The sequence below is a fragment of the Plectropomus leopardus genome, chromosome 15 (assembly GCF_026936395.1).
Source record: "Plectropomus leopardus strain MGB_pleo_1.0 chromosome 15, ASM2693639v1, whole genome shotgun sequence".
NCBI lineage: Eukaryota > Metazoa > Chordata > Actinopteri > Perciformes > Serranidae > Plectropomus > Plectropomus leopardus.
In genome coordinates, this window is record NC_142190.1 from 34,403,161 (window position 1) to 34,414,981 (window position 11,821).

At 45.3% G+C, this 11,821-nt stretch overlaps 1 protein-coding gene across 1 annotated transcript; it reads right to left on the bottom strand.

Moving 5' to 3' along the window:
• Positions 1-2,539: 2,539 nt before the first annotated feature.
• LOC148187365 (uncharacterized) lies at positions 2,540-5,361 on the bottom strand. Its single transcript, XM_088088895.1, has 2 exons — positions 5,031-5,361; positions 2,540-4,209 (listed from the first exon to the last, which is right to left on the bottom strand). The coding sequence occupies exon 2, from the start codon at positions 3,590-3,592 to the stop codon at positions 2,540-2,542; it is 1,053 nt and encodes a 350-aa protein (XP_087945021.1). The 5' UTR covers positions 3,593-4,209; positions 5,031-5,361.
• Positions 5,362-11,821: the final 6,460 nt, after the last annotated feature.

An 11,821-nucleotide genomic window follows, 5' to 3' on the forward strand; every position in this document is an offset into this window, starting at 1 on the left:
GGGGATCTGCCTCCTGCAAGGCACAAATATCAGCAGGAGAATGAGATGGAAAAACCGATACCACACTCTGGGTTGCCGCAACTACCGGGTCTGGACGCGCTGTAAGCTGGAGGGCATTGGGGATTGAAGTGCCTGGCACAACACCCTCAGCCAAGCCAGAACCAGACATATACTGCCGAGAAAGTGCGTCAGCGTTGCGATTACTGCGACCTGAACGATACTTGATGTCAAAATCAAATGCAGCCAACTGAGCAGCCCAACGATGCTCAGTGGCTCCAAGCTTGGCGGACTGCAGGTAACTCAACGGATTGTTATCAGTAAAAACCAGACACTTATGGCCCAACAAATACTCACGGAACTTTTCGGTCATGGCCCACTTCAATGCCAAGAATTCTAACTTCATGGAGCTGTAGTTATCCATGTTGCGCTCAGTGGGCCTGAGACCTCGGCTGGCATAAGCCACAGGCTGCACACCTCTGTCGGTCTCTTGGGAGAGCACTGCCCCAAGGCCACTGTGACTAGCGTCGACCTCCAAAATGAAAGGACGAGAAAAGTCGGCATAAGTTAGAACAGGTGCTGACACTAACCTCGACTTCAAGGCCTCAAAACTGGTCTCACACTGGGTCGTCCAAGCAGCACTAAGAGCCTGCTCAGAACCTTTTCTGGACTTCTTGTTGGTAAGCTCAGCCACTAACTTATGCAGAGGACTAGCGAGTTGCGCAAAGCCCTCAACAAAACGCCGGTAGTAGCTAGCAAAACCCAAAAAGGAACGCAACTCAGAGACATGACGAGGCCGCTCCCACTTGGACACAGCCTCAATCTTTTCGGGGTCTGTGGAGACACCCTCACTGGAGATCACATGGCCCAAGTACTTAACTTCCTTCTGGAAGAAGGTGCACTTCTCCAGTTTGGCCTTCAAGCCTTCCTTCTGAAGGCGACCGAGCACAACCTTCAGCCGCTGCAGATGTTGAGACACAGAGGAGGAGAAGATGACAATGTCATCAAGGTACAGAAGAAGAGACTGACCTTGCTGATCCCCAAACATCCTCTGCATCAGCCGCTGGAACGTACTCGGGGCGTTACACAGTCCAAAAGGCATCCTATTGAACTCAAACAGCCCAAATGGAGTGCAAAAGGCAGTCTTGGGCCGATCGGGCTCCGAAACTGGCACTTGGTTGTACCCACTGGCAAGATCAATGGTTGAGAACCAGCGGGCACCACCAAGTGCATCAAGGCTTTCCTCAATGCGAGGCAAAGGGAAAGCATCCTTACGGGTCTTACTATTCAGAAGACGGTAGTCTACGCTGGCGCAAACTGCCGTCCTTCTTACGGACCAAAACAATGGGCGAGGCATAAGGGCTACTGCTCTCCTTAATGACCTGCGCTTCGAGGAGCTGGTTGATGTGAGCTTTTACCGCTTCGTACTCAGAGGGGGGGATGCGACGGTACCTCTGCCTCACCGGGACATCATCCAGGAGCGGAATGTCATGGGAGATGAGGTTGGTACAGCCCAAGTCACCATCATGGGTTGCAAAAACTGAACTGTACTCCTGCAACAAGGACCTCACCTCCCCCTGCTCTTCCTCTGTCAACATTGACAGATCTACCTGTGGAGCAACCCCGGAAATTGAGCTAGAAGCTACGTGGGAAGAGACGGTAGCTGTAGCCTGCCGCACCTCTGTTACCCCTGTGGGTAAACTCACAACTTGGGCGCTGCTGAGAGCACCCAGACAGGTCCGTGGGTACAAGAGAATGTCAGTTGTCCCCACATTGACCACTGGGATGTAAGCCGTACCCCGGACAACACGAACCAAACAGGGGGATGCCAGCAACCCATCTGGCAGACCAGACTCAGGGGGCTCAAACAGCACAGCCTGCTCTGAAAACTGCGAGGAGCAAGTGCTGGCAACAAGCTTCATTACCCCACCAGGGATGCGAAGGGCCCGTTTACCTTGCACCCTGACTGAACCAGTAGGGTGTTTAAGACCCTGGGCTGCAACCTGGTGACATTTCTGAAGGGCCTCAATGACTGGGCCAGGGGCCTGTAACACAGGGGGTGCATCGAACAGAGACCGACCATAGGCCCCAAAAAGATCTTGATAACAACGTCTGATCACGTTCATCCCCAAAACTCCAGGGACTGAGGTCACAGCTTCAGGGGGGTCTTTAACAACCAGGATCCCTAGCAGGACATCACCTTGGCACAAAGGGTCACATCAAGCTCTAAATAGCCAACATACGGAATAGGTAGGCCATTAGCTGCCCGGAGCCGCAACCAATTACAGGACTGCAGGCGATCATGTTCCCAGGATGCAAAGTGCTCCTGAAAGAAACTTTCTGTGATGGTGGAAACCATGGACCCAGTGTCCACCAAGCATGGCACAGAGACATCGCCCATCAAAACATTTGTAGTGGGACAAGAGGACATTAAACCAGACAGTTTACTTCCTTCAGAGCCTGGAGGTGCCCCCACTGAGCTGTGGCTCAGAAGCTCAGCGGGCTTCAGTTTTCCGACGGCTGCTGAGTGGACAAAGCAGGCCTAGAGGGGTGGGAATTTGGCCCCGTAGCAGAGTGAGCCTTGAACACGTGATGGAACACGCTCACCATCACACTCACGGGCAAAGTGCCCGGGCTGCTGACACCTGCGACATATAACTGGGTTGCGTGCTGTCCGACCTTGAGATTGGGGGGCCTGTAAGGCAGCCACGGTGCGGGTTAGATGGTTAAGCTGTTCTTGTTGGCGCTTTAAGAGGTCCATCAGTTCAGTTAAACCGGGCCCCTGTGGGACAACCACCGGGGCCGGGGTGGAGCGACTCTGGACACTAAACTGCAAACCATGAGCAGATGGAAGAGAGCAGCTGCGCCCACGAGCACCTCCAGGAAAACCCTCCCTCTCCCATCTAATGGCCTCCCAGCGCACCTTTAACAATGAAGCTGTGGGCTCGCGCCGGACCATTTGTTTTAATTCACGGCGTAGAGAGCCGTCAAGGACATTCTCTACGAACTGATCGCGCAGCAGAACCTCAGAGTTCGGCATCTTATCAGGGGCGCACTGCTTGATACTCTCCATTAGAGCTAACAAAGCCAGTGAGAACTCCTGCAGTGTCTCACCTTCCTGTTGCTGCCTCGCAAAGAAAGCCTGCTGCAGGGTGACATAAGACAGCGAATGGCCATACAGCTCTCGCAAGATGGAAAAAATGCGAGCTGGATCCTCGCGCTCTACACCCGGTCGAAACCTAATCTCCTCACGCGCCTCTCCCTCCAAATGGTCAAGGATGAAGAGGGCCTGATCAGCAGCAGAGAGGTGGCGGGCTCGCATGCATGTCTGTATCTCCTCAACCCACTCAGCTACACCGATACCTGACCTACCATTAAACACAGGACATCTACGGTCCCTGGGAATCACCACCAGCCGCTCCGTCACAACAGGAGGAGGAGCCTCACTAGCACTAGCACCACTAGTTGTCTCCGAGGACACCGACGCTGCCCCATCAGGGGCCAAATGAGGCGCAGCATGCTCCTGACGGAGTCGCTCGTTGTCTGCCCTTAGCTGCAACACAAGCTCTTTGAGCTGCTGCACTTCCTCCTCCATACCGGCAACAAAAATCTACCCCACCTACCCCTCTGATAGGAAAGAGGGGATGATTTTAAAACAACGACTGTTGCGTTACTGCTGTCTTGGCTCTATAACAAACCCTAGCTAGAAAGCTTACACACAAACACTACAAAATTTTTTTAAAAATGGAAATCACGTCTCTGTCCTTTAAAACTGTGGACCCTGCCGACAACGCCAGATTGTGGCAAGGCGAGCGGAATCAAAAGGTTGCTGACAACGCCACCTGGGGGCTTTCACCCCAGGATATAACAGGACTTCATAAGTTACCAGTTTTCGATTTGCAACAAGGCACGCAGGTCAAAATAACTCCACAGGACGAGAGCGTGATTTCCAATTATAAAAATATATTTTATTAAACAATTATTTTTAACCGAGTAACAGACTAAATAAATCAACATAAAAGATGGTAATAATGGTGAGAAATGATGTGAGGAGCCACTTAAAGGAAATAAGGGACAGGGCTGGGGCTTACCACGACAGCGGTAACAAAAAAAGGAGGGATCCAAAACTACACTTCACCCGTGACACTGCAAACCAAAACGTGAAAAAGGAACCACCACCAGGGGAACCGCTGCCGCTCTGGGCCTCAGCACCTGTCAACAGGAAGAAAACAATATTAAAACCATAAAATCAAGGCAGTCCTCACACACAACATAATCAAAAATAACACCCCAAAGCCAAAAGAAACTATACTAAATCGCAAATTATCAAAATCAAGAAAAGAAATATTTCTAAACAATTAATCCGATATAACAGAAACTCAAGCAATAATAATTCAATGAAAAGAAATAACAAATAAATTCAAACAATAAATCCAATATAACACTAAGACGCAATAATAATCCAATAATAATCAATAAATGTCTGCCACTCTAATTTAAAACAGTCTTGGCGGGTGTGGCTCTGTGGCAATAAAAGTTAGGACGCCTCTCTGGGCGCACGCCGGCAACTTTGGCTAGGCTGTGTTGCCACAGCCTTTGACTGCAGTCAACAGGGCCGGATCGGAGAGTCAAATGCAGGCCGTCAAAGCGGCTGGAGTCCCACGAAGAGCCACACGGAGGACAGTTACCCCCGCAGAATGGACGAGAGGGGGTCAGCCATGAGCCAAAACGACGCCGAAGCCAAGATGAAACTAAAAAAAGAAAAAAACCCAGGCCAAAAGGAAGAGCCCGGACACAGAAATAGCCCGGACACAGAAAGAGCCAGGACACATAAAGAGCCAGGACAGCAGCAAGGCTCACAGCGGCGCGTGACGGCCGCGTACGGAGAGCAGGATCAGAGATGTCACCGAGGCAGGAGGAGGAAGTGCACACCCCAGACTCTAGCAGCGACAGCCGGGAGAAAACAAATCAGTACACCTCACCCGACCATCGACAGCATAATATATAAAAAAACAGAGAACTGAGCATCTTACCCGCAGAGAGTGCACCACACACACACTGCCCCGAGGGAGACAGCTCGGCTCCAGGTAACACCGCGCTGCCGGACGGAGCGAAACTGAGGTAAGCGCCAGGCCCACAACACAGAATAACTTGAGCAGATCGAGGAGACACAGAGCAGGCATACCTTTGTTTGGAGATTTAACCTGCAAACCAGCGAGACGCCACCACACACGCTGTCGGCTCCGTGAAGGAGGAAGAGGAAGCGGAAAGAACGAGACGGGTCCGACCTGGTCCATTTATAGGCGATGCGCAATTGTCTGCCACACTGCCCCTCACGGCAGGGAGCGCAGCGCTATCCTGCCACACATGTGTCTATAAACCAGCGGTTACATTCACACATACTCTCTCTCGAATGGAAAATATCTTTATTGTGAATGAATTTGAATAAAACTTTGATATACATGTAGGAGCCAATCATGCAATTATTTGTGTAAATGATTTTGCTTAAATGATTATTGATTTGATTATTTTGGTTAATTAGTCAGTAGGGCTGGGGCAACGCGTCGACGTAATCGATTATGTGAATACGTCGATTCACATAACGTGCGTCGACGCGTCGTACCGTTTCACACAGCGCGCCTCATAAGAGTGTGAGCAGCACCGAGCATATTGGGTTTCTTTTCGGCGCTCCTGTAACAAGTTAGAGTGTGCACACTGCTCACCTGAGCAGCGCTTGTCAGGCACATCTGAGCTGTGTGTCAGCTGCAGCACATCTACAGAAACTGCTTTAAGCAACAGAAACAATTTTAATGTCAAAATGTAATGCTCTTCAATGACATTTATGCCTTTCATATTATTTTCTACATTTTATGCCTAAAATATTAATCATTCATTCTGGTCAACTGCTACCTCTGCGTACTTTCAGCTACAGAAACCATTTTAATGTCAAAATATTATGCTCTTCAAGGACATTTATGCCTCTCATTCTATTTTCTACATTTTATGCCTAAAATATTAAACATTGAAGTGTAGTTTGAATACACCTACTGGTGCTACTTGGACACGTCATCAGTGAAGTACCCGGGGTCATAGGGTGTTTCGGGTCTTTAATCTTCGGATCCAAAGCCACCGCAAGGCCCTCTGTGCAGCCTCTAGGATGTTTCTGATGGCTCTCTTCAAATGCAGTCTTTTCACTCCAAGGAGTTTGAGGGTTCGCAGAAGTGAATGGCCAGCAAAGCCTCGCCACCTGACCTCGACTGGCTCACAGCGGGCTTTCCAGCCGTTGTTCCGGCACTTGTCAGTTCCAGGATAACCACTTGTTCAGTGGACTCCGATGTTTGTACCACGTCTGGGGGGAGAGAAGTGGTTGTGATGTTGGCTGGGAACTTGAGCTGTCTTCCGAGGTCGACTTGAAGCTGCCAGTCACGAGTTGTGGAGAGGAGCCCCCATTCAGAAAAATGATCCAGGGCCTTAGTAAATATCACAATAATAAAAAGGTATACTACCTTAATAAAATCTCTGAAAATCACTTAAGTGCTTATTTGAGTTGAACATACAAAAATAAATGCTTAAAAATCCAACAGCTAGTTTTCACTTAAATTTACATGTGTTATTTAAGTTGATTTCACAAAAAGAAATGAGTGTTTCAGTAACTAATTATATTTCTCACATATACATAATATTTTCTGTAAATACGAGTGAAAATATTTGAGTATGGAGTAATTATACTGATCAGTTTCAAGAACTTTAATTATTGCTCATTCTAACTCAATAGTCTTCATATCTAACAACAATTTAAGATTTAAGTTTTCATGACGTGCCCCATTCGCGGGCAAAGGGTGGATTCATGGGAAATCTATCCTGCATTTTGCAGCAACACGAGGCAAGCAACGGTCTCACAGACGACCACGGTGAATTTATATGGAGGACTATACGTCGGTAAGTAGAGCACTTGCAATTTTTAAATCAATAGCGACCCTGCCTTCCCTCGTATAACGCTGGGTGTTGTTTTTTTCTTTTAAATACTGTCGCCACCATACTGTTGTGCATAAGCTAACTTTGTTGACAGTTTTCTAGCCACCAAATTGCTAAGCTAAGCTAAGTTAAGTTAACACATGGTTCATTCGGTTAACACACAGTTTCACAGGTAACGGACCATCGGACCGTATAAGTTAAGGTTTCACTGCGCACTCTATCTCTCTCTCTGTGTTTTTGGACGCCGTGTTTTACTCGGTTTTACTTAGTGTTTTTCTAACATGAGGTCGCGTTGACGTCGATGCGCTCCGATGGGAAGCTCTTGTGGGAACAGCCACGTACTGCCGGAGCTCCGGAGCAACAGGCGTTCCTCACAGAGGCTGCAGCCGCCGGCAGAGCTAATAAACACACGCACGCAGGTTTTTTTTTAGTGTTTACCGCCGTCTGATTATTCTTTTTAGGAGATAAACGTTAGTCTCATTGATGTAATCTAACAACTGTGGCCGCCGCATTAGTTTGAATTAAAAGTTTGTTTGTGTTGATGTGAACACAACAGTCAGTGTGGGAGGATGAGCAGCAGCAGAGTGGCCACACCGTGACTGTACTCCCTTTGATGTGTGACTGCAGCCAAGCATGTCAAGCATTGTCAAGCATGTTAAAAATGTTAATGTCTCCTTTACAGCACCAACACTGCTGCAGCACCAAAACTGCTAAAGGAAAGAGGGTGAACAAAGACATAACAGAGGAGGTAAATGGCATCTATTAATAATGTACAGAAGAATTTTATGTTTTTCATATGCAAAAGACCTATCTTTTTCCCCATATTTTTGAAATCTGAACTAAATTACAAATATAAAATTATTCATTAAAATCATTAATTCATGTTTTCATATAAAAATATTCATTCAAATTATTAATTATTTCATGTTTTCCATTAATTATAGTTGTAGATATAATTTACATCAATGTGCATTTTAATTCATTTATTAGAACTGTGTGATAAAAATATTTTAATCCAAAAACTATGTACATGAAATGAAACAGCATTTAATCAGTCTTTTTTTTTTTTTTAAACATTGTAACACTGTTTATCCTCCTTTTTAAGGTGGCGGCCCATGGGCTGGCAATGTAAGCTCTGCACATTTGAGGATTCTTCAAAAGGGGAGCTTCTCAAGCATTATCGAGTCAAGCACGGTACCTATGGTCGTGGCTATTCAGTACCCTGTCTTCATTTAAGCTGTCCTTGCTCCTTTAAAACATGGGGTAGCCTTCGTACACACTTGTCTAGATCCCACAATTCACAGGAAACTGAAGAGTGTGAAGGTGTGCAATCTTTCAGATGTAAAATTTTGACTCGTTTTATCCTTGTACAAAAGACTATTTTCACCATATTAATTCCCATTTGAAAAGACATGAAACCATAGAATGTGCTTATAGTGGATGTGATTTCAAGACTAACATATGTGGAACTTATGCAACGCACAAAAGTAGAAAACACAAGTCCCATTCATGGAAAGACTTAAAGATTGATGTGATCGCAAAGCATCCCGTTGCTACTGAGAATGAAATTGACTTTCTTGTGTTGGAATCTGATGGTCATGTTGATACCACCTTAGAGTTGGATTGTGGAAGGGATACTTCAGGTGAAATAGAGAAAAATATTGGTTCTCTCTTGTTAAAATTGGAAAGCATCTATAATGTCTCTGGCAAGTGTGTTGATGACTTGGTGTAACAGCTTCAATTTATCTGCACGGCATCCACTCAGCATTTTCCAAAGTTAGTGAGTGATATTTTTGCAAAAAATAACTGTGCTGTTGATGAAGCTATTGTTAATGAACTGGTAGACAATCTCTCTAATCCGTTTTCTGCAGCCTTGGGCCCTGACGGCCCCTTTTCTTCTACATTTAAGAGGGTAAAGTATTATAAGGAAAACTTCAGTGTAATTGAGCCAGTAGAGTACATTTTGGATCCAGAGGAGAAAAGTAGCTTTCAATATGTGCCTGTTCTTCTATCCTTACAGCAACTGTTGAAAAATTAAGACATTGTGAAAAGGTTATTGACTAAACAGACTACTCACAGTTGGCATCCTTCCGTGATGGTAAGTATTTCAAGCAAAATGAATTTCATGCTAATGAGGAGTTCAGTATTTCACTTATACTATATGTAGATGATTTTGAAATCTGTAATCCTCTCGGAACTTCGCGCAAAAAACATAAAGTAACAGCAGTGTACTGGGTACTAGCCGATGCACTACCTGAACTGAGATCACAGTTAACATCAATTTATTTAGCTCTACTTTGTAAAGCAAATGATATAAAAAAATTTGGCTATGAAACTGTTCTTTTGTTCGCTTTTGAAGGATCTCACTACATTGGAGAGGGAAGGAGTTTTTTTGCCTCAGGTTGGCAAGAATATCAGAGGTACTGTTTTTTGCGTTTCAGCAGACAACCTTGGAGCGCATTCTTTAAGTGGACTTGTTTTGTATTTGGGACCGTTCTGACTATCAGCAAAAGGAAGTGCATTCAGGAGCTTTTCCACCAAGAACAAAAGAGAACTATGAGTTACATGTTCAGTCTGTAAAGAGAAATCCTGCTCTGGTACACTGTTGTGGTGTGAAGAAAGGTTGTCCCATAACTGAGAAATTAAGTTATTTCCATTTTGTAACTGGGTACCCACCAGACCTTCTACATGACCTTTTTGAAGGCATAATTCCTTTGGAACTAGCACTGTGTCTTAACGTGTTCATCCACAAGAAGTATTTCACCTTGACAGAACTTAACAAGTCCATCACTCAATTTCCATACAAATTTACAGATAAAACGGATTGCCCCCAACCTATCCCAGCAAATTTTGCTTCTCGTAAAAGTATTGGTGGGAACCCCAGTGAAAACTGGACATTGTTATATTGTCATTCATTATTGGTGCAACTATACCCCAGAATGATCCTGCATGGCACATTCTCATGATTTTAAAAGATATAACTGAGCTTGTAGTAGCCCCCATTCATACGGAGGAAAGTATTTGCTACTTGGACACACTGATATCAGAACATCGTCACAGGCTGTTGGAAGTTTTCCCAGATCAAAAATTGATTCCAAAGCACCACTTTTTGGAGCATTACCCTGATTTGATAAGAGGGTTTGGTCCTTTGGTTAGCCTCTGGACTATGCGTTTCGAAGCAAAGCATTCTTTCTTTAAGCAAGCTGTTAGACACACAAACAACTTTAGAAATGTATTGATGTCACTTGCTTCAAAGCACCAAATGAGGATGGCTTACAGTTCACAAGAAAATGCTTTGAAACCTGCGGTATGTGTCACAAAAACATCCTCTCTTCCATTAGAAATACTTGATATGGAAATATAGCAGTCTTTTAAGGCAGTTTATCCAACACACACCTCTGTGAATCTGACCAATGTGGCCATACTCCATGGAACTAAATATGCTGCTGGGATGGTTTTGCCTCATGGGTCAACCGGTGGTTTAACTGATTTTGTTATGATTTCACAGATTGTTGTTGTAGATGACAGTGTCAGTTTCATTGTAAAAATGCTTAACAGCTGGTATGATGAACATTTTAGGGCATTTATGTTGGACCACTCTGGGAAAATGACCCTGGTACAGCATAGTGAACTTGGAGAAACATGTCCCTTGACAGCGTATTTTGTGGGAGGAAAACACATGGTGACATTGAAACGTCACATTATTTACCACTGTTAGGTGATAAGTCTGACTCTTAAATGTCTAACACCTTCCTTCCTTCAGACTGATTTGATGGGGTTTTTTTTCCTGTTTTTGTCCAGATGGATTTGGTTGCCTTGAACGTTATTACAGAGCACCGGAGTGAAAAGCTTACACTGCCCTCAGGAATGCCTAGCACTGTAGAACAATTACATGAAATTGTAAAAGAGACATTTGAACTCACTGATGATTTTGCCCTGCATTACCTGGATGAGGACTTTGGTGATTTTTTCACTCTCCATACTACCAACCAGGTTAAGCACAAGGGAACACTCAAAGTTGTGATCATTCCATCAGTAGTTCTTACATTGACTACTGTGACTGAAAACGAGACAGATGTAATGAATGATAGTTCAACTTCTGCTAGTACTGACCTAACAGCAGATTACCAGACAGATGACACATCAGTGTCTTCACAAGACACTATCATCCTATCCTCCCGTGCAAGCTCTCATACGACATCATGGCCAAAGCAAATCAGCATTCCACTTTTCTCTGTGGCCACAGAGGCAATACTGAGGAATGCCAATGAAGACTTTCTCAAAGATGGTACTGTGCTGAACAGTATTCCGATCAGATGTGAAATCAGGGAAAAATTAGCTGACTACATGTACAGCTACACACCCTACCCCACAGGCCTTCAGATTGGTGAGGTGGCAGAGGCTTTAGTCAGAAAGCATCCATGCCTGACAGAGCTAGGCAGCCGTAACGGCTGGCTTGGGTGGATGTATACTCTTAAGTACAAGATGGGAAATTATAGGTCGAAGCTCCGGAACCTTGGATTTCCTGAGGTTACCTGCAACTCCCTCAAGAACAAGCGCCCGAATGACAGGTCTGCTGCAAAGAACATAAAGAAAGCACGGAAAGGAGAAGTGATATTTCTTCCACACTATCCTGCAGGTGACAGTAAGGAACAACAAGAGCTGAACCGAAACCAACTAATCGCCGAATCAAAGAAGAGAGACAGTACAGTCATCAAGGACTTGATGTGCAGAACTTTTGCACACAGGAGACATGATGTTGTCAACCTACAGATGAGCATCAGTGACATCAAGGACAGGTGGCCTACCTTGTTTAATGTCTCACAAGTGAGCAATTGGAATTCATTCA

Excerpts from the sequence above, each read along its gene's own strand:
- LOC148187365 (XM_088088895.1), bottom strand. The coding sequence starts at position 3,592 with ATGGAGGAGGAAGTGCAGCAGCTCAAAGAGCTTGTGTTGCAGCTAAGG.